This window comes from Meles meles, chromosome 14 (assembly GCF_922984935.1).
Source record: "Meles meles chromosome 14, mMelMel3.1 paternal haplotype, whole genome shotgun sequence".
Taxonomy (NCBI): Eukaryota; Metazoa; Chordata; class Mammalia; order Carnivora; family Mustelidae; genus Meles; species Meles meles.
The window spans coordinates 53671851-53696175 of NC_060079.1; the positions used below are offsets into that span (position 1 = coordinate 53671851).

General features: G+C 40.5%; 1 protein-coding gene across 6 annotated transcripts in view; it reads right to left on the bottom strand.

The window, feature by feature from the left end:
- TBC1D4 (TBC1 domain family member 4) overlaps nucleotides 1-24325 on the bottom strand; it is a 195162-nt gene that overhangs the window by 55584 nt on the left and 115253 nt on the right. For all 6 annotated transcript variants that reach the window (XM_045978306.1, XM_045978305.1, XM_045978304.1 and 3 more), the window contains exons 2-5: nucleotides 16697-17284; nucleotides 15102-15191; nucleotides 11146-11250; nucleotides 3090-3222 (exon numbers count right to left, since the gene is read on the bottom strand). In XM_045978306.1, the coding sequence (XP_045834262.1) occupies nucleotides 3090-3222; nucleotides 11146-11250; nucleotides 15102-15191; nucleotides 16697-17284 (916 nt within the window). The remainder of the gene's footprint in view (nucleotides 1-3089; nucleotides 3223-11145; nucleotides 11251-15101; nucleotides 15192-16696; nucleotides 17285-24325) is intronic.

A 24325-nucleotide genomic window follows, 5' to 3' on the forward strand; every position in this document is an offset into this window, starting at 1 on the left:
GTTCTATCCCAGGACCCGGAGATCCAAGGACCCAGAGATCATGATAAGCCAAAGGTAGACAGAGAGTCAACCAACTGAGGCACTGAGGCGCCCCATAATTTTTTTTAAAAGAAAAGAGCTGGGGCGCCTGGGTGGCTCAGTGGTTTAGGCCTCTGCCTTCGGCTCAGGTCATGATCTCAGGGTCCTGGGATCGAGCCCCACATCGGGCTCTCTGCTCAGTGGGGAGCCTGTTTCTCCCTCTCTCTGCCTGCCTCTCTGCCTACTTGTGACCTCTCTCTGTCAAATAAATAAATAAATACTTAAAAAAAAAAAGAAAAGAGCTATTTTCCTCTGAGTAAGATAACAACACAAAATAACTGTGTTTATTTGCTTTATATTTTATTACCCAAGAGAAATTCTACATTTTTAAATATTTAAATATTATAGATAGAGCTAAATTTGCCCTTGACAGGTAGTAGAATCAGTGAGCAAAGCATAAGAAACAAGAAATTTGTGTAGATTCAAAGTATCATCCCTAAAATGTTTGTTGGCTTCAGGTGAAAGAGTAGTAATTTTACAGTGGAAATTTGCTGAGAGCACCTGGACCAAGTGATAAGGACAACAGGACCAGGAATAAACTCCTCAATATCATGAGCCCCTGACAGGAGGTGCTAGAAAGAGGCCGTGCCATTTCTATAGTGCGCTTGCTGGGAGGAGCGCCCTCAGTCCCAATGTAAGAAGACATCTAACAGGCTGAACTGAGGGACATCCAGCAAAGTAATCATGTAACCAGTCAAAGTTACCAAAGTAACCAGTCAAAGTCACGGAGGACAAAGAAAGACAGGGCAGGAGCCGCAGACTGCAGGAGACCAAGGTAAGGCAACAACCACACACAAGCTAGAATCCTGACTGGGATCAGAACGGAAAAGGACACGAATAAAATAACCGGTGAAGAGCAAATGAAATGTTTAGTTGGGATAATAACACTGTACCAATGTTAATTTCCTGTTCTGCACATTGCACTGGGCTATGTATGTTAAGAACTGGGGAGGATGGGGGTCAAACATTTGGAAACTCTGTGACTTTCCTGTAAATCTAAAAATAGACCATATTAAGTTTCTTTTAAATAGAAATGCAGGGTATTATTTTATGTATTTTTCCAAATATAACAAAGTGTGTGTTATTCAGCAAGTTATCATTTCACTCAATTATGTAATTTTGAGATGTATCCAAGTCGATAAACAATGGGAATTCGTTCTTATTAACTGTTCTGTTGTATGAACATACTTTAGTTATGCTATTGATATACATTTGAATTATTTCCAATTTTCCCTTATTTAAAAAGAATACAACTTTGAAAATGTCACCTTCTAAACATATATGAGTTTCTCCTATCAAGACAGGAAAGTGGTGGATAATTTTAGGTTAATAAATTTCTATCAACTGTACCCCAAAATGGCTATCCCAAGTCACAGTGCATTCAGCCTCACATAAATGTATCAATATCTCCACAATTTCACCAACAGTTAATCTGATAACTATCTTATTGTTGTTTCCATTTTCATGTCTCTAACATCTAAAGAGGTTGAAAAATCTTCTCATTTTTATTATTGGACCTTTTCATTTCCTTTTCATATGAGTGTTTTTAAATAGAAATTGTGTCATTTCCCACTGGTAGTTTCATCTTTCTCTTTCAAACAGTAAGAGTTCTAATACATTCTGGTTACCAATCTGCTATCTCCTCATTTAACTTCCTTGGAAGTTATGCAAAAATTGTTGTTATGTAAAAAATGTAAATTCTGATGAGGTCAAATCTGTCAATGACTTCTTTTAACAGCTTTTGCATTTTTGTATCTTCATAAAGGTTTCCTTGTTTAAGGACACCAGGATATTCTTATTTTCTTTTAATGATTTTAATATTTTGTTTACAGTGAGGGGTTTGATCCACCTAGAGAGTATCTTGAGCAGGAAAAGTGGAAGGAATCTTTCTCTCTTTGGATAACAAATTGATCCAACGCTATTCCTGAGCAATTCAGCCTTCTGCCACAGATTTATAATGTTCTCTTCACTGTACATCAAAGAATTTTCCATTTTTGTAAAGGTACAAATGCAAAAATAATATGCATTAGATAAATTATAAATTTTAAAATCTGAATATTACATTTAAGTACTCCTTGATCACATAGCTGAACGGATATTCAACAAACACTGCTATTCATCATCAGTTCTGCACTGTGCCTATGATCGTGCTGTCTACTGAACAGAAATCACAATTTGCATTTACACTGATGGGACCGTCCTCTGCCACGTTCTGGCACCTGCACTCTTCCCATCTATCGTAACAGCTGTCATCCTGAATTGCATGAACTGGCTTCCACTCTGGGCAGCAGGCTTCTGAAGGCAGAGCCCACAGCTCAACCATTTCTGTATCGCATAGTACCACAATGCTTGGCACATAGCAGATGCTTAACAAGAGTTTATCGAACTACGTTTCTTCTCCCGTGAAGTAGTTTCCAACCTTTTTTGTTAATAAGAGATAATGAGGAGAAAGGGGATGTGAGTCCCAGAGTCAATTCGTCCTCATTTCCCCTCCCCAGAACACTTCTTTAAAGAAAAAAAACCTGCTTTATGGTATCACACCCATGATCTCTCTCACTTTCAAATGTCCCTCAAAAGCCACACAAGGTTCATTCCAGTTCTACATTTTTAGGGAAAAGGAACACACCATCAAGTGAGAGGGGAATAAAAAGAGACTTCAGTAAATAGTTGACATTCTGGGATGCTTTTGCCTCTCTTCACCCGTTCGACAAATATTTGGTCAGTTCCCACTGAGTACACAGCAGTCTTAAGAACTGTGGGAAACACGACTCCCTTCCTTGAGTCTGCCTTCAGAGAAAAAGAATTAAAAATGAAAAAGAGAAAGAAAGAGGAGGCAAAAAGGCAAGCACCTCAGAGAGACTGCGGACGCAAATTTGACCAGAGGTGAGAAATGATTCTTTGGGCTCTGGTTTCACCTGGAAACCAAGACCCATCTGCCCACAGTAACGACTTTCTCATTTCCCAGATGCCAAAGCGAACTCCTCTTTTGCCCCCACCCAGTTCTACCGTACCTTCAATCCTTTCACAGAGCTTATGCAGAGAGTGCATAGGGCAGGCCTCGCATAGCTTAATCTGGGTCTTGGCACTCTGCAGGGCAGCCGCGGTGCTGAAGGCCTGTCTCAGAGTCAGCATTACCTCATCCACCTACAAGAAGGAACATAACGCAGGTCTCTAAAAAGTGTGGCTTCACAGGAACACATTAAAAGCCCAGCAGCAATAATGAGACTTTGTGGATGCAAACTAAATAATCAATAACAGAATTTGGTGACTTCAGAGCAAGGAGAGAGAAAATATCAGCTGTAAAGTTTGACCTTCAATTATACCATCCCTGAAAGCTGGATAGAGGAAGACCATTTTCGTGTGTAGAACACTGAGTACTTAGAGGCTAGTTTTAGATCTCACCAAGTGCGACACAATCACTGATGGTCTGACTGATAGTCAGATGGATCTTTGTTCCATTAAGTAGTGCATCCGATTTCTTTGGAAGTTCTGTCTGCGATATATAAGGAGCAACAGAATAGGTTTAATGTCCACTTTTGGTAATAGGTATCCTATTTACTTTATCCTTCTGGATCACTTTCAGAGTCAAAACAAAACATGGGTTTAAGCCAAGTTCTGTGGTGGAGGGGAATGAGTCCAATGTAACGAATGCTAAGGAAGTCAGTGAAGGTTGTCGGTCTTACCTCTCTGTCTGCTAATTTGTCATCATTTCCCTTCTGATGTGTGAAACTAAGAAGTTCTGACATTATGCTGTCCCACAGCTGGGTCTCACCACTAGGTCAGCAGTTTGAAAACTACCAGCTGGTTTCTCCCTAGCCTTTCCACTGACTCAATCAAGAAGTGTGAATCTAGCATTCTAGTTTCCTGCTTGCTTCTCTGGGGTCAACTATCAGCTCACCCTGCTGCACTGCTTACCCGACTTCAGGCCATGTCTCTGTGATGCCACCATCACTTGTAAGCTGTGGTTTTCCCAGGCTGCAGAACCGAGATCAAAGTCTCAAACCTTAATGCGGAGCTGTGGGGTACCAAGGGCCTCACCCCAGCTAGCTTTGATATTGAAAACCACCTTTTAAAAGTCTTTCTTTCCCCTCCCCCTTCAGCCTGGTTTAAGAATAAACTATTATTTAAAGGATTTAATCTATGTATGCATGTGAGGGGATGAGTTATCCACTTAGCTTTCACATGGATTTGTTATTTAGTAATACTACCTTGTAAAAGACCTCCAATGAAAATACTGAACTTTCACATTTTCTTCTCTATTTCTAGATGAAATAAGAGGCCATTTTAATGGTGTCTAATACGTGGCTACCAATTTCTTTCAGACACAAATAGTACTAAATTCTTTATTTGACTTTTTTTTTCCCCATTTTATTTATTTTTTCAGCGTAACAGTATTCATTCTTTTTGCACAACACCCAGTGCTCCATGCAAAACGTGCCCTCCCCATTACCCACCACCTGTTCCCCCAACCTCCCACCCCTGACCCTTCAAAACCCTCAGGTTGTTTTTCAGAGTCCATAGTCTCTTATGGTTCGCCTCCCCTTCCAAATTTTTTTTTTAATAAACATATAATGTATTTTTTTTATCCCCAGGGGTAAAGGTCTGTGAATCGCCAGGTTTACACACTTCACAGCACTCACGATAGCACTTACCCTCCCCAATGTCCATAGCCCCCTCCCCCTCTCCCAATCCCACCTCCCCCCAGCAACCCCCAGTTTGTTTTGTGAGATTAAGAGTCATTTATGGTTTGTCTCCCTCCCAATCCCATCTTGTTTCATTTATTCTTCTCCTATCCCCCTACCCCCCCATGTTGCTTCTCCATGTCCTCATATCAGGGAGATCATATGATAGTTGTCTTTCTCCGATTGACTTATTTCACTAAGCATGATACGCTCTAGTTCCATCCACGTCGTCGCAAATGGCATGATTTCATTTCTTTTGATGGCTGCATAGTATTCCATTGTGTATATATACCACATCTTCTTTATCCATTCATCTGTTGATGGACATCTAGGTTCTTTCCATAGTTTGGCTATTGTAGACATTGCTGCTATAAACATTCGGGTACACGTGCCCCTTCGGATCACTGTTTGTATCTTTAGGGTAAATACCCAGTAGTGCAATTGCTGGGTCATAGGGTAGTTCTATTTTCAACATTTTGAGGAACCTCCATGCTGTTTTCCAGAGTGGTTGCACCAGCTTGCATTCCCACCAACAGTGGAGGAGGGTTCCCCTTTCTCCACATCCTCTCCAGCATCTGTCATTTCCTGACTTGTTAATTTTAGCCATCCTGACTGGTGTGAGGTGATATCTCATTGTGGTTTTGATTTGTATTTCCCTGATGCCAAGTGACGTGGAGCACTTTTTCATGTGTCTGTTGGCCATCTGGATGTCTTCTTTGCAGAAATGTCTGTTCATGTCCTCTGCCCATTTCTTGATTGGATTGTTTGTTCTTTGGGTGTTGAGTTTGCTAAGTTCCTTATAGATTTTGGATACTAGCCCTTTATCTGATATGTCGTTTGCAAATATCTTCTCCCATTCTGTCAGTTGTCTTTTGGTTTTGTTAACTGTTTCCTTTGCTGTGCAAAAGCTTTTGATCTTGATGAAATCCCAATAGTTCATTTTTGCCCTTGCTTCCCTTGCCTTTGCCGTTGTTCCTAGGAAGATGTTGCTACGGCTGAGGTCGAAGAGGTTGCTGCCTGCATTCTCCTCAAGGATTTTGATGGATTCCTTTCTCACATTGAGGTCCTTCATCCATTTGGAGTCTATTTTCATGTGTGGTGTAAGGAAGTGGTCCAGTTTCATTTTTCTGCATGTGGCTGTCCAATTTTCCCAGCACCATTTATTGAAGAGGTTGTCTTTTTTCCATTGGACATTCTTTCCTGCTTTGTCGAAGATTAGTTGACCATAGAGTTGAGGGTCGATTTCTGGGCTCTCTATTCTGTTCCACTGATCTATGTGTCTGTTTTTGTGCCAGTACCATGCTGTCTTGATGATGACAGCTTTGTAATAGAGCTTGAAGTCCGGAATTGTGATGCCACCAACTTTGGCTTTCTTTTTCAATATTCCTTTGGCTATTCGAGGTCTTTTCTGGTTCCATATAAATTTGAGGATTATTTGTTCCATTTCTTTGAAAAAAATGGATGGTATTTTGATAGGGATTGCATTAAATGTGTAGATTGCTTTAGGTAGCATGGACATTTTCACAATATTTATTCTTCCAATCCAGGAGCATGGAACATTTTTCCATTTTTTTGTGTCTTCCTCAATTTCTTTCATGAGTACTTTATAATTTTCTGTGTATACATTCTTAGTCTCTTTGGTTAGGTTTATTCCTAGGTATCTTATAGTTTTGGGTACAATTGTAAATGGGATTGACTCCTTAATTTCTCTTTCTTCAGTCTTGTTGTTGGAAAAGCATTTGACAAAGTACAGCATCCCTTCCTGATCAAAACTCTTCAAAGTGTGGGGATAGAGGGCACATACCTCAATATTATCAAAGCCATCTATGAAAAACCCACCGCAAATATCATTCTCAATGGAGAAAAACTGAAAGCTTTTCCGTTAAGGTCAGGAACACGGCAGGGATGTCCATTATCACCACTGCTATTCAACATAGTACTAGAAGTCCTAGCCTCAGCAATCAGACAACAAAAAGAAATTAAAGGCATCCAAATTGGTAAAGAAGAAGTCAAACTATCACTCTTCGCAGATGATATGATACTATATGTGGAAAACCCAAAAGACTCCACTCCAAAACTGCTAGAACTTGTACAGGAATTCAGTAAAGTGTCAGGATATAAAATCAATGCACAGAAATCAGTTGCATTTCTGTACACCAACAACAAGACTGAAGAAAGAGAAATTTATTTGACTTTTAAAATATTAAATGTATTGCTTTTTAGATACATCAGGTTTTTTTTTAGACGGCCTATAAATTCTATCACAGGATCAGACCAACTAAAAGTTCAAATGCAGTATGAGTAACTTGTTTCATTCTAGATACAACAACAACAACAAAATCATAGGTCATGTTAAAAGGCTAAAAGTAAAGGAATGCACAAAGATAAATCAATCATATGTAAACAGAAGGTACGTATTCCTAGCATTACCATAAGGCAAAATTAAATTTCCAGTAAATCTCTACTTGAGATGGGACAGAAAAAGCCAATTTATGATATTAAGGTAAAAATCCATAATGAAGATAATGCTCAGGGGCGCCTGGGTGGCTCAGTGGGTTAAAGCCTCTGCCTTCGGCTCAGGTCATGATCCCAGGGTCCTGGGATCGAGTCCCGCATTGGGCTCTCTGCTCAGCAGGGAGCCTGCTTCCCCCTCTTTCTTTGCCTGCCTCTCTGCCTACTTGTGATCTCTGTCAAAGAAATAAATAAAATCTTAAAAAAAAAAAAAAAAGATAGTGCTTATAAGCACTTATGCACCAAACTTAGGTATTTTATGGCATTTAGGAATAAGCCTAAGAATCACAGAATGTGTAAGGACTTCACAGGATTACCTAGTTTAATTCTCTGGGAAAAAAATGTAAACTATTAAACCCTATAGAAATAGTGTGTCTCAGAAGCCTGAGTCATCTCTTTTCATACTTTTCTTGGATACCAATGTCTGCATCTGTGGGGTTTTATTTTTTCTTTGTCAATCAGCAGCAACTTCCATTTTTCCCCCACACCTTTTAAACCAATTTTGCAGAATGCAAAAGTGGTGTTTTCCACAAATCTCAAGGCTTATTTAAACCAGATGAAGTCAACTGCCAACAGCTATTTTACAAAGGAAGGAAGGAAGTCATACCGAGCATCTAAACTTGGAGTGTAACTCTTCAGGACTCATGAAAACACTACACTGTTCATCAATTCACAGCAATTGTTACAAAGATGTAAAAGAAAATGCTAGTGTATATTCTTTTTGTGCAGAGAAGATAAGTCAGCACGTGTGGTTTTCCAATACTTTGTCTTATACAACTGCCAAGCCACATCAGTCAAATACCCCTTAGACCTGTAATATTTAATTAACTGTTTTTCTCTGTTCCATATGACAGCTGCTTGGACCATCCCTTTTTCTACAGGAAATCTCATTAATTTTTCTTCTAGCCTGCACTTCTGATGCTCTGCTCTTCAATTAAGATGCTTACTGAAAAAACAAGAATCTAGAAGTTTTAAAAGATTCTAGGGAAGGCCTGCTGTCCTTCAATAACAGTGCCAAAAGGGAGAGTCTAACGGAGCCTCCGTGTGAGAGGAAGACATTCTCAGCCAGGCTGGTCTGTTGCCTTAGTCAGTGGAAAATACAACACGTTCCCAGACCTTCTACTCTGACTCCCTGTTTCAAAAACTCATTCCACATGTATGAGGAAGGAAAAAAAAAAAAAAAAAACCCTAAAACTACAAACAAAACAAAAGCTATAAATGAGGTTGCGAATAAGAAGGTTTTATGTAGTTTTCCTCTTAATGCAGGCTACACAGTAATGAGATTCACGGGCACCTAGACAGCCCTTGCCTGAAGTTAAGAGCAACACACTCCCTCACTCAAAATACACTTACCAAGCACCTGCTACTCTAGAAACGCTCCTGACCTTGTGGGATTCACAGTCTAGTGAACTAGAAAGCTATGTAAACAAGAAAGAGTGGGGATTCAGAGGAACTGCTAGAGACCTACAGGTACAATATGTGGCCAGAGCAGTGACAACAGAGCAACTAAAAAAAGTAAATTCCTGGGGCGCCTGGGTGGCTCAGCGGGTTAAGCCTCTGCCTTCGGCTCAGGTCATGATCTCAGGGTCCTGGGATCGAGTCCCGCATCAGGCTCTCTGCTCAGTGGGGAGCCTGTTTCTCCCTCTCTCTCTGCCTGCCTCTCTGCCTACTGCGACCTCTCTCTGTCAAATAAATAAATAAAATATTAAAAAAAAAAAAGTAAATTCCTACCAAAAAAAAAAAAAAAATCATCCAAAAAGGCTTCACTAGGATGTGTACAAATACACGGTAGAAAAGAAGAAGGGGATTCAAGTCACAAGAAAGCAAGGCCAGGCCTGCCTCACACAGTGCATGAAGCAGTAGAAGAAAGAATGTGAAAAACAGGTGATGAAAACACGGCATTGTCTCCTTGTTTCGCAGCAGGACAGCCCCTGAGACCCACGTGGCCACTTTCTCTGCCTGACGATCTAAACGTGGGAGCCCCAGCGCTGGTCTCTCTGACACAGTGGACTCCTTACTCTGTGCAACCAAGAACCTCGCATGAACCACTTGCGGCTCCGGTAGCGAACGAAAGGAAAGCTACACCACAGCGATCGTCACACCAGCCTCACTGTCCGGCCTAGGGACCAGCTGAGGAGATGGGGCCAGCCTGTGTGAGGACGCGGTCGTGAAAGGGAGAGGCATCCCCCTGGGACAATCTAGATTTGTCTCTTAACAAGAAGGCATAAAATGGTTCCTGGAAATTTTGTGAGAAATAAAGCTACAGCACGACGTGGAAAGTGGACAGATGACAGGTGAAGCTAGTGGCAGGGAGACTAATGAGCACACCAGCGTGGGAGTCTAAGTAGGGACGATGAATGCCCAGAATCAGGTAGAGAGGGAAAGGAGGAGAAACGGATAAGAAAACTTTGTCTTTGTGTTAATACACACGTGGATACAGAAGGTGAAAGAGAATGTGTTACGATATCTACATTGGGAAGCTGGGTAAATGGAGATGCCGAGATAAAACACGGAATACAGGATAAGTTTCAGAAAGGGATACAGAACGTGGAATAATCAGCCTTATCAAAGACAGTGGATGAAGGAAGGAGGGAGCGAGGCGTGAGCGGGCAGCAGGACAGCAGATTCTCCTGACCTTACTTTCTAACTACGTCTCACTTGGTTGGCACTTTCTAGTGCTAGGTCACTGGTTCTCTTGGGCTCTCTCCCCCTGCCTGTGCTCACTGCTCTATGACTTCAGCTGTCATTTACATAATAGCAACTCTCAAACTTCTATCTCGAATCCTGAATTGAAACTACGATACCAAGAACACCTGGATCTCAACATGTGGACTTTTCCTAGGTACAGCCAATTATCTAGCATGAGAATGAAAGACAAATGGAATTCTCTGGTAGAAACTTAGTGATGGGAGAGCTATATTCCCCAGAGAAAACAGGCTGCGACCCAGAGGGCCATAGTCAGAAAGTGCCTTCGAATCAATTCACTCCCATTTCGTCACCCATTTCGTCATTATTCCGACACTTCTGTATTCTTTCCACGTGGCGAATATGGAAGGCCAGAATTGAGCAGAAATGATGGCACCAAAGGAATGAGAGTGCTGCCTGGCTTGTTGTCTATGTCTAAGTGGTGTGTGTTTCCCCAGGAGAAATGTTTGCAGGAGGATTATATGCCCGAGGAAATGTTTTTCTTCAAAGCATGCCCACGGAGCTAAGGGTTGGTATTAAAATGGTTAGGAGAGAGAATATAAGTGGAAGAAGAAGTAAAAAATTTTAAGGGAAGATATTAAAATATGTTTAGTCACTCACGGGCACTTCTAAGTTTGCCTTAAATATTTCTTCAATTTCAACTGCTGTCATAAAGGGGCACGTGGAGGGAGTGAGGGAGGGTGCTGGAAAGAAGAATGGACTTTCAAATTCCGAAGAAAGAAAATGAAGGCTAAAATAAGACCATTAAAAAATAATTTTAAAAAAAATGAGAACAGTGGCTAATGAAATAAGGAAAGAAAACAAAATCCCTCTCCGGTCTGCTGATGAAAGAACTTCCTCCTCTAAGATGTTATAATAATTCAGGGAATAAGAGATCAGCGGGTCCTCCCTATCATCTTACATGAGCAATGGAAAAAATAACAGCTCTTCTCCTATTATTAGTCTTTTCCTACCTATTAAAAATAGTCCTGATAACATGACCGGATTCCTTAAAGTCAAGAAAGTATCTGCACTTAAAAATTACCAGGACAATTTGTTTTTCTTGTCTTACTGCTGCTTCAAAGAGCAGGAACCTGTTTCTGGATGCCCTCTTCTTTTTCCACGGGTAGCAGTTCTGCGAGGCCGGAGGCGTGGGCAGGCACACGCAGACGACAATCACGCCACTTACCAGAGACTCGCTGGCACACTGGAACACGTAACAGATATACTGGCCCAGTCCGGGCTCTGCTGACTCCCGACAGATGAAGCCAAAATGATCAACGTGCTTTATACCCTGCAAGGGGGAAGGAAGTACAGTGTTTACTGCAATAGGTCCTTCTAATCAGACTATGGAAATCGGCATCAGTCCTGCTACACTTTCACGCTTCCATGAATTTCTCCTTCTCAGCCTGGTGACAGGGGGACATAATGTCATAGCAAACTTAGGCGGTGGTCTTTTGACACGTAAAATAAAGGGAAACAGCAACTCAGATTGTTTGTTTCCCGCACACCGTGACTTTGGGCCACAGGAAGAAAAATGTGATGGCATAATTCATTGTCTCTTGTAATAAAATGGCTACTGAGTGTTTGTAAGTAATGGGGCTCTCAATTTATCCGTCTTGTTGGAACAAGCAGTCTGATGGGTTATCATAAAGCCTGCTCTTGTCTATATGAAGCTCAGAATCAGAATCAGAAAAACTACCACTAACGATGCTCTAATTAAATGGGAGGCAACCAACTCCTTAAAATGCGCATTCAACATACTAGAGTATCAGTCTTTATGGAGACATTTAAGGAGCCAAAGACATTAGAAAACTAATACATTAAAGAAATGACAGCAGATGTCAATTATCCAAATGAACAAATCACCGTACTTCCTGAACGTCAGCTAAAGAACCTCAGCTATACTTACTAAAAAATTCTGAATCATCTGTGAACTTCGGCCAGGCTGAATACATACATACCATTTAGTAGACGGCACCTTGTCATTTTAATAGCAAGCACAGTGCTTTAAAAAGCCAGGTAGACCAAAAAAAAAAAAATTAAAGTTGTCTTGGAATCACCTAAATCCCAGTGAAAAGAAAATAGGCTTTGGAGTCAGACAGATTTGTGCTTCATTCTTAGTTCAACCCATCTACAAGATATGAGCCATCGTGCTGGGTAACGATTTCTGAGGCTTCATTCTCATTAGAAACTAGCAGTAATGGCAACAACCTTGGCAATTTTTCAAATTTACAACTAAGAATTATCTATTATCGTTACTGGCACATAACTTCGATAAACAGTAACCACTACTCCTATAATGTGCTCAGTCGATCCAATGGATATGAATAAAGGAAATCGGTTCTGACCAAAAGTAAAAAGTCAGTAAGGAGGAGCAAGGTTGCCCTTCATGAGCTGAAAGTAAGCTCCATCTGGTACAATGCCTTAGTGACGATAAAAATCTCTTTTACTAGCTGAGTACTAAATGGGAAAAATTCGTAGGACCTCATTAGGTCAGGGAGTCCTCAAGCAGTGGCAAAGTTTCCAGGAAAGAAAACCACTCCCTGATTCCTCATGCTGCCAGGGACACAGTCCTGTAGATTTTGCATAAAGAAATGTTTATTGGCATGCATGTGTTAAAAAGCAGGCCTGCTGCTGGATGTGGTCATATTATATCAGTTCAAATCTGTGGGAAGAAGTAGTAAGAGCAGGACAGTGAGCAGCAGAGGTTAATTTGACAATTACTCTGATCAAAGGCCTCAACACAAATGTTTAATTCTTTTTCTGAACCAGAAGGTTAGGATACAAAGCTTTTTTTTTTTTTTTTTCAAGTTTTTATTTAAAGTTTAGTTAGTTAACATATATGGTAAAATTGGTTTCAGGAGTAAAATTCAATGATTCATCACTTACATACAACACCCAGTGCTCATCACAACTGCCCTCCTGAATCCCCACCCCCATTTAGCCCATCCCCCCACCCATCCACCTTCCAGCAACCCTCAGTTTGTTCTCTATCATTAAGAGTCTCTTATGGTTTTCTTCCCTTTCTCTTTTTTTTCACCCTTCCCCAATGTTCATCAGTTTTTTTCTTAAATTCCATGTATGAATGAAATCATAAGGTATTTATCTTTCTCGGATTAACTTATTTCACTTAGCCTAATACACTCTAGCTCTATCCATGTCATTGGAAATGGCAAGATTTCATTCTTTTTCATGGCTGAGTAATATTCCTGTGTGTGTGTCTCTGTGTGTGTGTACATGTGTGTATACCACACCTTCTTTATTCATTCATCAGTTGATGGCATTTGGGTGCTTTCCATAGTTTGGCTATTGTAGATAATGCTGCTATAAACATTGGGATGCATGTGCCCCTCCAAATTAGTATTTTGTACCTGTTGAGTAAATACCTAGTAGTGCAATTGCTGCATCATACGGTAGTTCTATTTTTAACTTTTTGAGAAACCTCCATAGTGTTTTCCACAGTGGCTGCACCAGTTTACATTCCCACCAGCAAGGCTCCTTTCTCCACATCCCCACTTTAAAAAAAGAGGGAAAAAAGCAAAAATCGTGTTTGAATTGCCAGTTTTATATATTAGGCTTGGTTGGTTCTTTTCTTCTTTTTTCCCCACTACTTTGTTTTTCCCCCTTTGGATGTTCAATGAGCATGGCTGTTTCCTCACTGGGAGGTTTGAGGAATGTGTGGGTGAGGGGCACAGCTTCTTAGGATGACTCTTTGCGGTGTGGGGGGCAGGAACTACACTGTTTGCACATCACTTTCTCCTCTGTACTTGGCACAAGGTCCCACACATAGAAATGTTCATTCAACATTTATTGAACACCTAAGTACTAAGCTCTATCTTAACATTTTATTCTGATGCCCTACAGGATGAATGCCCTACAGAAACACCACAAAATAAGATGCCTGCCCTCACAAAGCTTATGATCTTGCGAGGACTCCCCAACAAACAGGTAATTGCAGGAAGACTCAATAATTACTTTTTCAGTTCAAGTGAATATAATTTTTCTACACAACTTTTGGTCCCTTATATAGGAATTTAGAAAATTGTCATTTATCATTCCTATAATCAGATGCTGTGCCTCTCTTAGTTATTACAGTAGAAAGTTTTTATCTTTATGACATAATTTTATGATACCATTAATAGAACAAATACTAAAATATCAGAAGGGAAAAGGCATTAGCTGAGGCTGAGGTGAACAATTACAAGAGGTACAAAAGTTCATCATTTCTGAAAGGCAGAACATCTGAATATTATACCTAGGGCAACCCTAACTCTGAAATTTAAAAATAAATAGTCAGACTTCATTTTTCAACATCAAATAAAGAAGATGACTTTAGCAAGATTTAGGTCCCTAAAGGTGCCTTTAAGTCACTCTGCTAGGAAAGAAGTTAATCCTTCTCTATTCCAGAGACTTCCACAGAAGCATCCTTGCATTCTTAACTTTCCCATATTTAGATTTAGATATTCTCTCTACTCCCAACAACTTCAAAAATCCTTCTATGCTTACAATATGTTTAGGCGGCTCTAACTTTGGGATAGATATTCTAAATATCTGTGGTACTTAGAGGACACTGCTTTATGCCTACTATGACCTTGTAGATGTTTAGCTGTATCAATACTTTCAAAGCACTCAAATACACAGCTTGTGAATTAAAAATAAACCAAAGAACAAAAATATACCAACACTTTCTTTTCAGATTTTAGCATTTACATTAAAAGAAGTGGAAAGTGCTAGTTCTCCTTTTATTACCAATTTTGGCAAAAAGAGCAAACATGACTCAGTGATACCCACAAGTCCCACTGCCCAAGACTGAGGAACACTAACTGTGATGTATTTTCAAAAGAACTCACCACCACAAAAATTCCACCAGAGGAGAGAATGTGTTGAAGTGATGTTACGAGCAGAAAGAGTGATAAAAAGGAGGACCAGCTATTATGATACTGAGGGACCTGGACAGGATTTTGTTACCAGCAGAGACACAAACAAAGCAGCACTTTTCCTTAAGACAAATCCACTCAAAAAATGAAAATGGAAAAAAAAAATTAAAATTTGAAGGAGTTTAAGTGTAGTTGTTTTGTGGCTAATTTAAAAACAAGATTAAGTCAAGATTTCGTCAAACACATGACATACTTTAATACGTACCTGAGAACAAGAAGAGATATCTTTAAAATTCTTTTCAAGCACCACTGATTTAGTGTCTGGACTGATAAGGTTAATCTCAAACCGCCCAACCTTAAAATAAAAACATTCCAGTTAATTTCAACTCGCAAGGACCTAAGGTCTTACTTTACGATTATATATCCAACTAATAATACAGATTCAATTGCTATACATGTTCTTCAATATCCAATGTGCTTCAACACCCAAACCAACCAGTATTTCAACTCCAACTATCAGCAGCCTCCACATATTTCCTCCTTTTGTCTAAAAATCATGAAAATGAAGTTGATCTTAATTTATAAGATATAAGAAACCATTCTGTTCATTAAACACGATCGTCTTTTTAAAAACATGCTCCCTTTCTTCAAGATCTCTAAAAACACCAATTATTTAACCATAACTTATAATCATACTTCCTCCCAAATGGTCAACAAAAACATAATATTTGCAGTTGAGCAGATTAAACTTTTTGAAAATCCACAGCCAGGGAAATTAACATCAATCACTGTGGCAAGCTAAGAAAATGAATACATCTGAGAGCCTCAAAAAGAGAGGAAGCTCAGTCAGTGTATCACCCAAGAAAAGCCTATGGATACTTTCATTACATGCCTAGAGTTATCAAAAGCAAAACAGGACAAAACAAAAGAACTCACAGACTTCTGATAAGCAAGTATTACACACCAGGACTGTTTATCAAGGTACGCTGTGGAATTTCCTACTCAAGTCTCTTTACCACAGGATAAAAGGACGGTCCCTCATTTTTTTCCCCCCAAGAAAACTCAGACTTTACAAGCTGAGGACTTAAAGAACCTCTCCCGGGCATTGTTTTGACTTAAGTTCTTTAAGGTGGAACCTGACATTTTCTGTATCTTGCACAAACTCAAAAACTACTTTTTTAATTAAGATGTCTCTTTTAAACCTACAATACAGCTTGTACGCCATTATTTTAGCAACGGATCCTGTAAGTTGTCGGGCTCAGGGTGTTTCTTTAACTTTCTTCTTTTTGTGGAACAGCATCTGAAAATACACCTTGGAGTCTATAGTCTTTTCCTTCTATAAAGAAAACTTTCTCTTTCTCCTCCATGTCTATCACACTTTCCCAGATTATTCACGTCTTTAAATCCTCTGCAAGGCACATCTATTTACACATCTAGACACAACGCACATCTATTTAATAATCAACCTAAGGCGAATGCTGGTGATAGGGTAATCTATTTAATCGCTTCTTTCTCCATCTCTCCGTGCCCTGTTCCCCCACTTGCTAAAAATCCACTTTCTGGGTCTGCCTCTGGGCCCTTCCCTACTTTCCTTTGCTCTTCTCTCCATCTGCCTTCCCTGCTCGCCCTGGCCAGGGTTATGAGGTAGGGGGGCTGGACCCGTGCAGAGCGCGGGATGGGATGGGGAGGGGAGGGGCCGGCGCCGCCTGCATCTGACTAGCGATCCCTGCGCGCATGGAAACCACCCCCGCCAGCGCCCCGCCAGCGCCCCGCCAGCGCCCCGCCAGCGCCCCGCCAGCGCCCCGCCAGCGCCCCGCCAGCGCCCCGCCAGCGCCCCGCCAGCGCCCCGCCTGGCAGCACCTGGAACAGCATGGTCCTATTCTTCTCCGAATCCGAGGGCTGTACGTGACTCGGCGCGCTGGCGTGTCTTCTTCGCAGCAGTGGTTTTTGGCTGTTCTCGTGAACTTTCCTTTGCAAGACTCCGGTGACGCTGCTGCACCGAGACCGGAACTCCTGCTGTTCATCAAAGCCAGAATCTTCCAAAATCCGCTCTGGGAAGCCAGCTCGAGAGCTGGGCAGCCCGGGCTGGCTGGCTGTGGCCGGTAAGGTTGGCAGGATGTCAGGGACGCCATCCCCTTCCTCCGACAGGACGTCAGGGGCTGGGCCGGGGGCGGTGGCCTCGAAGACCCCTGGCTCATCACCCGCGTCCGCACCGCGCTGCTCGCCCTGGATCTTCAGGCGCTGCTGCTCGTGCAGGCTGAACTTCTCGATGCAGTCATCGATGAGGCTGGAAGGGGCCTTCTTGTGGGTCACCGTCACCTTCCCGCAGTACAGGACTTCGAACTTCTGAGAGTTGTAAAAGGCATCCTCGTTGTCTTTGCTGGCTTTGGCATCCTCTTTCATGGCAGCTTTCGATAACTGCCTTATGCTGCTGATCACATCGGGGACCTGGAAAAGAATTGAAATTCCACATTTCAGTTGACTGTTTAGAGATAATTTAGAGATAAATATTTAGAGATAATTTAGAGATAAACTTGCTGCTATCACACAGAATGCATTCTCGTCCTAAATGATAACATACAGAAAGTAAGAGTCAACCCCGTATAGGATAAAGGATAAACTTAAGTTACACTGTCAGACATAAATGACTTAAAGGTAAGATAGAAATTTAATGTAAGTATTATACTTCCCCATTTTAAATGCACTGGTTTCCCGAAAACAAAACTGTGAGGCTAAATAGGTCACTGCCAACCTTTAATAAATCATAATACATCCTTTCAGTACTTCGAAGAGCTGTTATAAGGAGTCAGAGGTCTTTAAAAAAAATTTAAGATTAAAATAAGTGTATGCTAACACATATCAACCAGGACTGAAAAAAATAAACACAAAAAATAAATAAAAGTTATTATAAGTGTCAGCTGAAAGGAACCAAAATTTCAACAACAAGGATAAAATAAACTTTCTAGATAAGGAAAATAAGATCCAGACACTCGTCATCTGCATTAGCCTTCAGAAAAAAATGCAAATGCAAACCACAGTAAGATACCATTACACACCTTTTAGAATGGCTAACATTAAGAAGACAAAGGCCTGCTGGGATATGGAGCAACTGGAACTTCCGTACATGGTATATGCAGAGATATGAAATGGCAAAACCACTTTAGAAATCTTTTGGGAGTTTTTCAGGAGATGAGCATAGATCTATCTCATGACCCAGTAATTCCACCCCTAGATATTTGCTAACAGCCCTGAAAACATATGTCCACACAAAAGCTAGTCCACAAATATTCACAGAAGCCTGAGTCACAATACTCAAAACAACCAACCCAAACGTTCATCAACACGTGAATACTCACTCACTAACCATCAGGGAAATGCAGATCAAAACCACAATGAGATATATCATCTAACCAAATGGTTATCATCAAAAAAGACCAGAAGTAAGTACTGGCAAAGATGTGGAGAAAAGGGAATCCCCATGTCGTGTCAGTGGGAACATAAACTGGTGCACTTAGTATGGGAAACAGTATGGCATTAACTCAAAATATTAAAAATAGAACTATGATATGATCCAGCAATTCCACTTCTGGATACATATCCAAAGGAAACAAAATTACTATCTCAAAAAAGGTATCTGGTCCCGCCTATTCACTGCAATATTGTTAACAATAGCCAAGACATGGAAACAACCTCAGTGTCCCTCCACAATGAACAGATAAAAAATATACAGATACACATAAGTGTACAATGCAATATTATTTAGTCATAAAAAAGGAAACCTGCTTTTTGCAACAACATGAATAGACCACAAGAGCATCATGCTAATTGAAATAAGTCAGAGAAAGGCCAATACTGCGTGACCTCAATTATACGTGGAATTTTTAAAAATTGAACTCGTAGATCGAGAAAACAGATCGGTGGTTGTCAGGGGCAAAGGAGGTGAGGGGGCTTCTAGAAATGGTCAAAAGGTACAAACTTCTAGTTATAAGTTAAGTTCTGGGAACTTCGTATACAGCGTGGTGTCTTTAATTAATAATACTACCTTGTTATTAGTTACTAAGCAAGTAGAAGTGAATTAACTGAAAGTTGCTAAGCAAGTAGATCTTAAAAGCTCTCATCACAAGAAAAATACCTGTAACTATGTGAGGTGAGTGATGTTAAACCGATTTTGTTAATCATTTCCCAATATGTACATGTATCAAATCATTATATTGTACACCTTGACCTAATACAACCTTGAATGTCAATTCTATCTCAATAAAACTGAAGGAAAAAGCAGACAGACAAAATGTGGTACATTCATACAATAGAATACAAATAATCATTTCTCACTTGGTTTGCTACATGAACATTTTAACTGGTGTCCCTTGCCTCCTTCAATCTACTCTCAAAAGCCAGAAGGAGCTTTTTTAAACTGAAGTAGAATCCTTCTTAAATGTCATGTTACAGGTAAATCCTCCAAGCCGCCCATTTCATTAAGAATAAAAGATCCTTACAATATCGTAAGGACCCATGCCATCTGCATTTGACATGTGTATATTAAATAAGCACCATGGGCCCATGTCCTCTATATGACCTCCAGTCAACCTTGATTTTCATCCTGTCATCCTAACTCCACTTCCTACGACTTTACTCCTAAACTCCTTCTCACTCTGTTGCAGCTACACTGGCCTCCTAACTATTCCTGGAACATGCCCCCACTCTCCTCCCTCAAGGGCTCTGAGCTCCACGCTCCTCTCCCCGTTCACTGCACGGCTCATTCCCTCATCTCATTCAATCCATGTTCTAAGGCCACCTTGTAAAGCAGCAAGCACTCTCCACCCAAAACACACACATAGCCAACATGCCCTGGGTTTTTCCCTACTTCATAACTCTCTACCAGCACTTACCTCTTTTAACATCTTGTATAATTTATTTGCCAGAAAGTAGGCCCTAGGAGGGCAGAGATTTCTGTCTTTTGTGTTTTGTTTTGTTTTCATTTTTTCCTTGTATCACAGAACCTAGAATGATTCCTGGTACAAAGTACATGCTTACGTTGGCCAAAGGGAAAAAAAAATTGGGGGAGGGGGGTAATTCTTATTTTTGGAAAAAAGATTATATTCAGGGTTGTTGTACATTTAGGCATATACGGTATATCTTCAAATCTTCTAGCATCAATTCTGAAGTGGGAACTTCTCTTTCTCGTAATTCTTTGAGATATACTGCCGGAACACTCACAGTTCAAAATCATAAGAATTTTAGCTTGCTGGTCGAGTACTTCATATGAAAGAATAAAGTCCAAATGCTGTAGTTTCAATGACTACCCTGAACACCTGACCTGTCTCGGGAAAGAAGTCAGATGTTTTGACTAACCCATGACCAGCAACCTTAGCCCTCTGTCACTTATTTATTTATTTAGCCTTAGTATCTGACAAGGGCCAAAGCTAAGGAGGGTGAGCTACATATGCAACCCTGCAAAAAGCAAAATGATTCTGGGGCTCTTGGGTGGCTCAGCTGGTTAACCGTCTGCCTTCAACTCTGGTTCTGATCCCAGGGTCCTGAGATCAAACTCTGTATCTGGCTCTCTGCTCAGCAGGGAGTCCACTTCTCAGTCTCCCTCTGCCTGCCACTCCCGCTGCTTGTTCTTCTTCTCTCTCTCTCTCTCTGTCAAATAAATAAGTAAAATCTTTAAAAAAAGGCAAATGATTCTAGTGGCTGTTAGGCAAAACCCTAAGATACCTGAATGCCTTCCCCTCGCTACCATATTTCATGAAATACTAATCTAATTTTGCAACCCAAGTGTTCCTAAATTTCCAAAGTGTCTCTGTAGACTGAAGAAGCATTCATTATCTGTAGGATTTTTTATGAACCTGCAGAATTTTGCTCTTGTTACAAATATGCAAACTATTATTAGAGTTATATTCTATCATCGAGACTACAAAGTTAATTCAACCTTCTGTGTGTCAGTTCCTCTGTATTCCACGTTTGTATGCTTTTCCTACCATTAGACTGAGAGCTCTCCTACATGAGGAACTGATTAGGCGTTGAATTTCTAGAGTCTTACTGACACCTCCCGTGACCACAGGCAAAGGCTTAGTACCTCAGTGTAATTCAGTTAATGACCCAGTTTACATAAGCAAAACTTATCATCTTGCCTCAGCTGGGTTGGTCATTTCATCTTCTAATAATCCGAGTTGTTAATTGTGCCATGACACCCTCCCTCAGGTCACGACCATCAATAGCTTTCAGTGACCAGGGATGCAGAGGGGTTCCACCTGCAGAACCGCAAGCTCCAGCTCTGTTTCTGAGTCTCATTACGGGGAAAGCACACATAAACATTATATGACCCCTGCCCCCACACCCGGAGCCCACACCAGGAGAGAGACACTGATAAAGTAAGGTCAGTAAAATATCCATCATGGGGAAGTGAGTTATTAGAGAAACATGAGAACCTATGAGGCATTTCATTTGAGGGGCCAGTCAGAAGCAGCACAAGAAAAACAAAACTCGGTCCAGTACTTACACATACACGTGATATTTTGGGAAAATGGCACTGTCCCCTAGGACAGTGTTAACTGACACATTTATATATACATTTCTATGTTTTTGAATGAATTTGAGTCTTTATATGTATTGCATCTTTCAACATCTCTTTTCTCCCCCTCTACTATTAGACTATAAACTCTTTTTTAAAAAAAAAAGATTTTATCTATTTATTTATTTGACAAAGAAAAAGAGAGAGAGAGAACACGAGAGAACAAGCAGGGGGAGCAACAGGCAGAGAAGAGGCAGACTCTCTGCTGAGCAAGGAGCCCGATGAGATGCAGGGCTTGATCCCAGGAACCCTGGAATCTTGACGTGAGCCAAAGGCGGATGCTTACCAGACTGAACCCCCCAGGCGCCCCCATACCACGAACTCTTAAGTGGAGGACTGAGTGGTGGTGATTTTGTCCTTATTAGAGCTCTTCCATGTGACTGCTGGGAAAGTATTCTATTCTCAGAAGAAACTGAGTGACTCTTGCAGGAAACAGAAGTATAAATGGCAGGTTTGATACAGGTTTAGAAAATTCCTGTTACTAACTTGAGATCTGGCATCCCCCAAAGACGGAAAGCCATACATTTCCACTCTGCTCAGTGCTCACCCAGCCAGGAAGTGAGTGTTCGTGTCAGGAATGTCTCTCCAGATGCCACGGAGCACCTCAAACTACACCCTGTAGGTACAGAATCTAGTTATTCACACTCTAGCTAGGCATAATGCCTTGGCTCAGAATCTGATTATGCCGCATGGTAATGCCAACTAAAGGCAAAGTTTTTGTTGTTGTTTTTAACAATATTATTTACTTACTTACTTACTTACTTACTTATCAGAGAGAGAGCACAAGCAGGGGGAGCAGCAGGCAGAAGGAGAGGGAGAAGCTGACTCCCTGTTGAGCAGAGAGCCCAATGTAGGACTCGATCCCAGGGGACTGGGATCATGACCTGAGCTGGAGGCAGATGCCTAACCTGCTGAGCCACCCAGGCATCCCTAAAGGCAAGGTTTTTATTCTGTAGCAGCACATAATCTTGAACACAAAACAACAACGATGAAAAAGACTCTACCAAATAAAAAATGAGAGGTTTGTGTTCCGTCCCCAGCTCTGCCAGCAATTTGTGCTATTCTGCATCCTAGAGCTTCATCACCAGTCAAAGGTGGGAGAGGGGGCTAGGGAGATGGTCAATAAGACCTCATCTAGACCCAAATTTCTGTGAGTTTATTTTTGCACCAACGTCAATACAGGAGCAAGGAGATGGAAAACTCACGCTGCTGTTAAACCAGAAATAGTGTAAGTCATTGAAATGATCCATTTTCATTAATGTACAATAGTCAATTCAACAAACAATAAATGAAAGGGCTTTTTTCAAATGTCTCATGATATTAAGAGAAAGCACAGTGCCACCTTAAGCCAGTATGCTGTTGTTACACCTTCAGTGACCTCACTGAGGAATTCAGATTCAAGTATCAAAAAGCAGACAACAGCAATTCCTCACTCTAGAGGCGGAAAAAAATTGCCGCTAGATCCCTGGATGTCAGCTGTGGTCTCTCATTAATTATCATAATTAATCATAATTATCAAATATCATCATTCAAGAAATCCAAGCATAGTATAAAAATTACACTCCACCTGACTTCAAAGGTAAACGAATTCTACAAGGACCACAAGTGATGTTTAGAGGTCTAAGTACACTCCAAAGAAAAATCTGGATAGTAAAAAAGCACTAGGGAAAAATACCTTTGGTCAGGAAGCCAGCTGAACGACGTTCTCCAAGAGCAGGGAGTATGCCAAACTGATGAAGTCCTGAGTAATTAGCTTTTTATCACACTTAAGAGGTTCTCTGTCTTTTTAAAGAAGCCAGCAATAATTCTGTTGTATTTGTTAAAGTCCGCGCTATCTCTATGCAGCCAATTATGAAAGTTCCCAGGAATAACCGTTATTGCTTCAAAAGTAAAGTATTTCCTGCCTCTGCAATCAGGAAACACACTGATTGTTCAGGACTAAAGAGCAGAAGTTTTAGCCTTCTTTAAAAAGAAATATTTAAGTTTAATAACCACTGTCTTTCTGACGCTGCTTAATCACAAGGGTCTCAGGCTTGTTAATGATGAAGAAAAGAAAAGATTACAGTATGATATCCTTTTTCCACAAAACATTGGCGACCCTCAGTAAACATTTAAAAATGGATAAAAATATGAACATGAAAATGAGCTTAAAAAATAAAGCAAAAAAATAACTGGGTAAATTCTTTCACAATCGATAGGAGCTTAACTCCTTGACTCATTATTGATTATTTTGTAATAGTTATAGTAGGCACAGAAAAATTTAGATAAGTACAAAAAAGAGGGTTAAGTACAAAAAAGAATTTTTTAAAAGTTGAGAAAAAACACTACCAAACATTTCAAGTAAACCGAAAAGGCTGCCTAATGAAAAGAACTAACGATTTAAACTAGTCTCAGTCCAAGAGAGACAGTATAGAAAAGAAACACATTTGCTTTGAAAGTAAGACATGCCTTTAGGAAGAGAGCAGATTTCCCTTTGTTTTATTTACAGTATTAAGGGGCACCCGGCTGGCTCAGTGGGAAGTGCATGCAACGCTTGACCTCAGGGTTGTGAGTTCAAGTCCCACGCTGGATAAAGAGGTTACTTAAATAAATAAAACAAGATCCGCTCCGCATTTTGAGAAAAAAACTAATTTGGTCATTTAATGTTATAATTTCCATTTGGCTTTCAAAATTCCCTCTTCAACCAATAGAAAGTGATCAGAAGATATGTCCATGCCATGAAATCACTTGTGTTAAAGAAACACTACCCATTACCTGAGGGCACAGGAGGTTTTTCCAGGACCCGTTACTTTCGAAGCATGGTCTGTGTTGTCATTTCTTTAAGGTGACATTGTCTGACTATCTCAATAAGAAATAAAACTGATTTTTTAAAACCATCTTAATTTTATCTGAAAGTACTTCAGCAATTCTTTGTA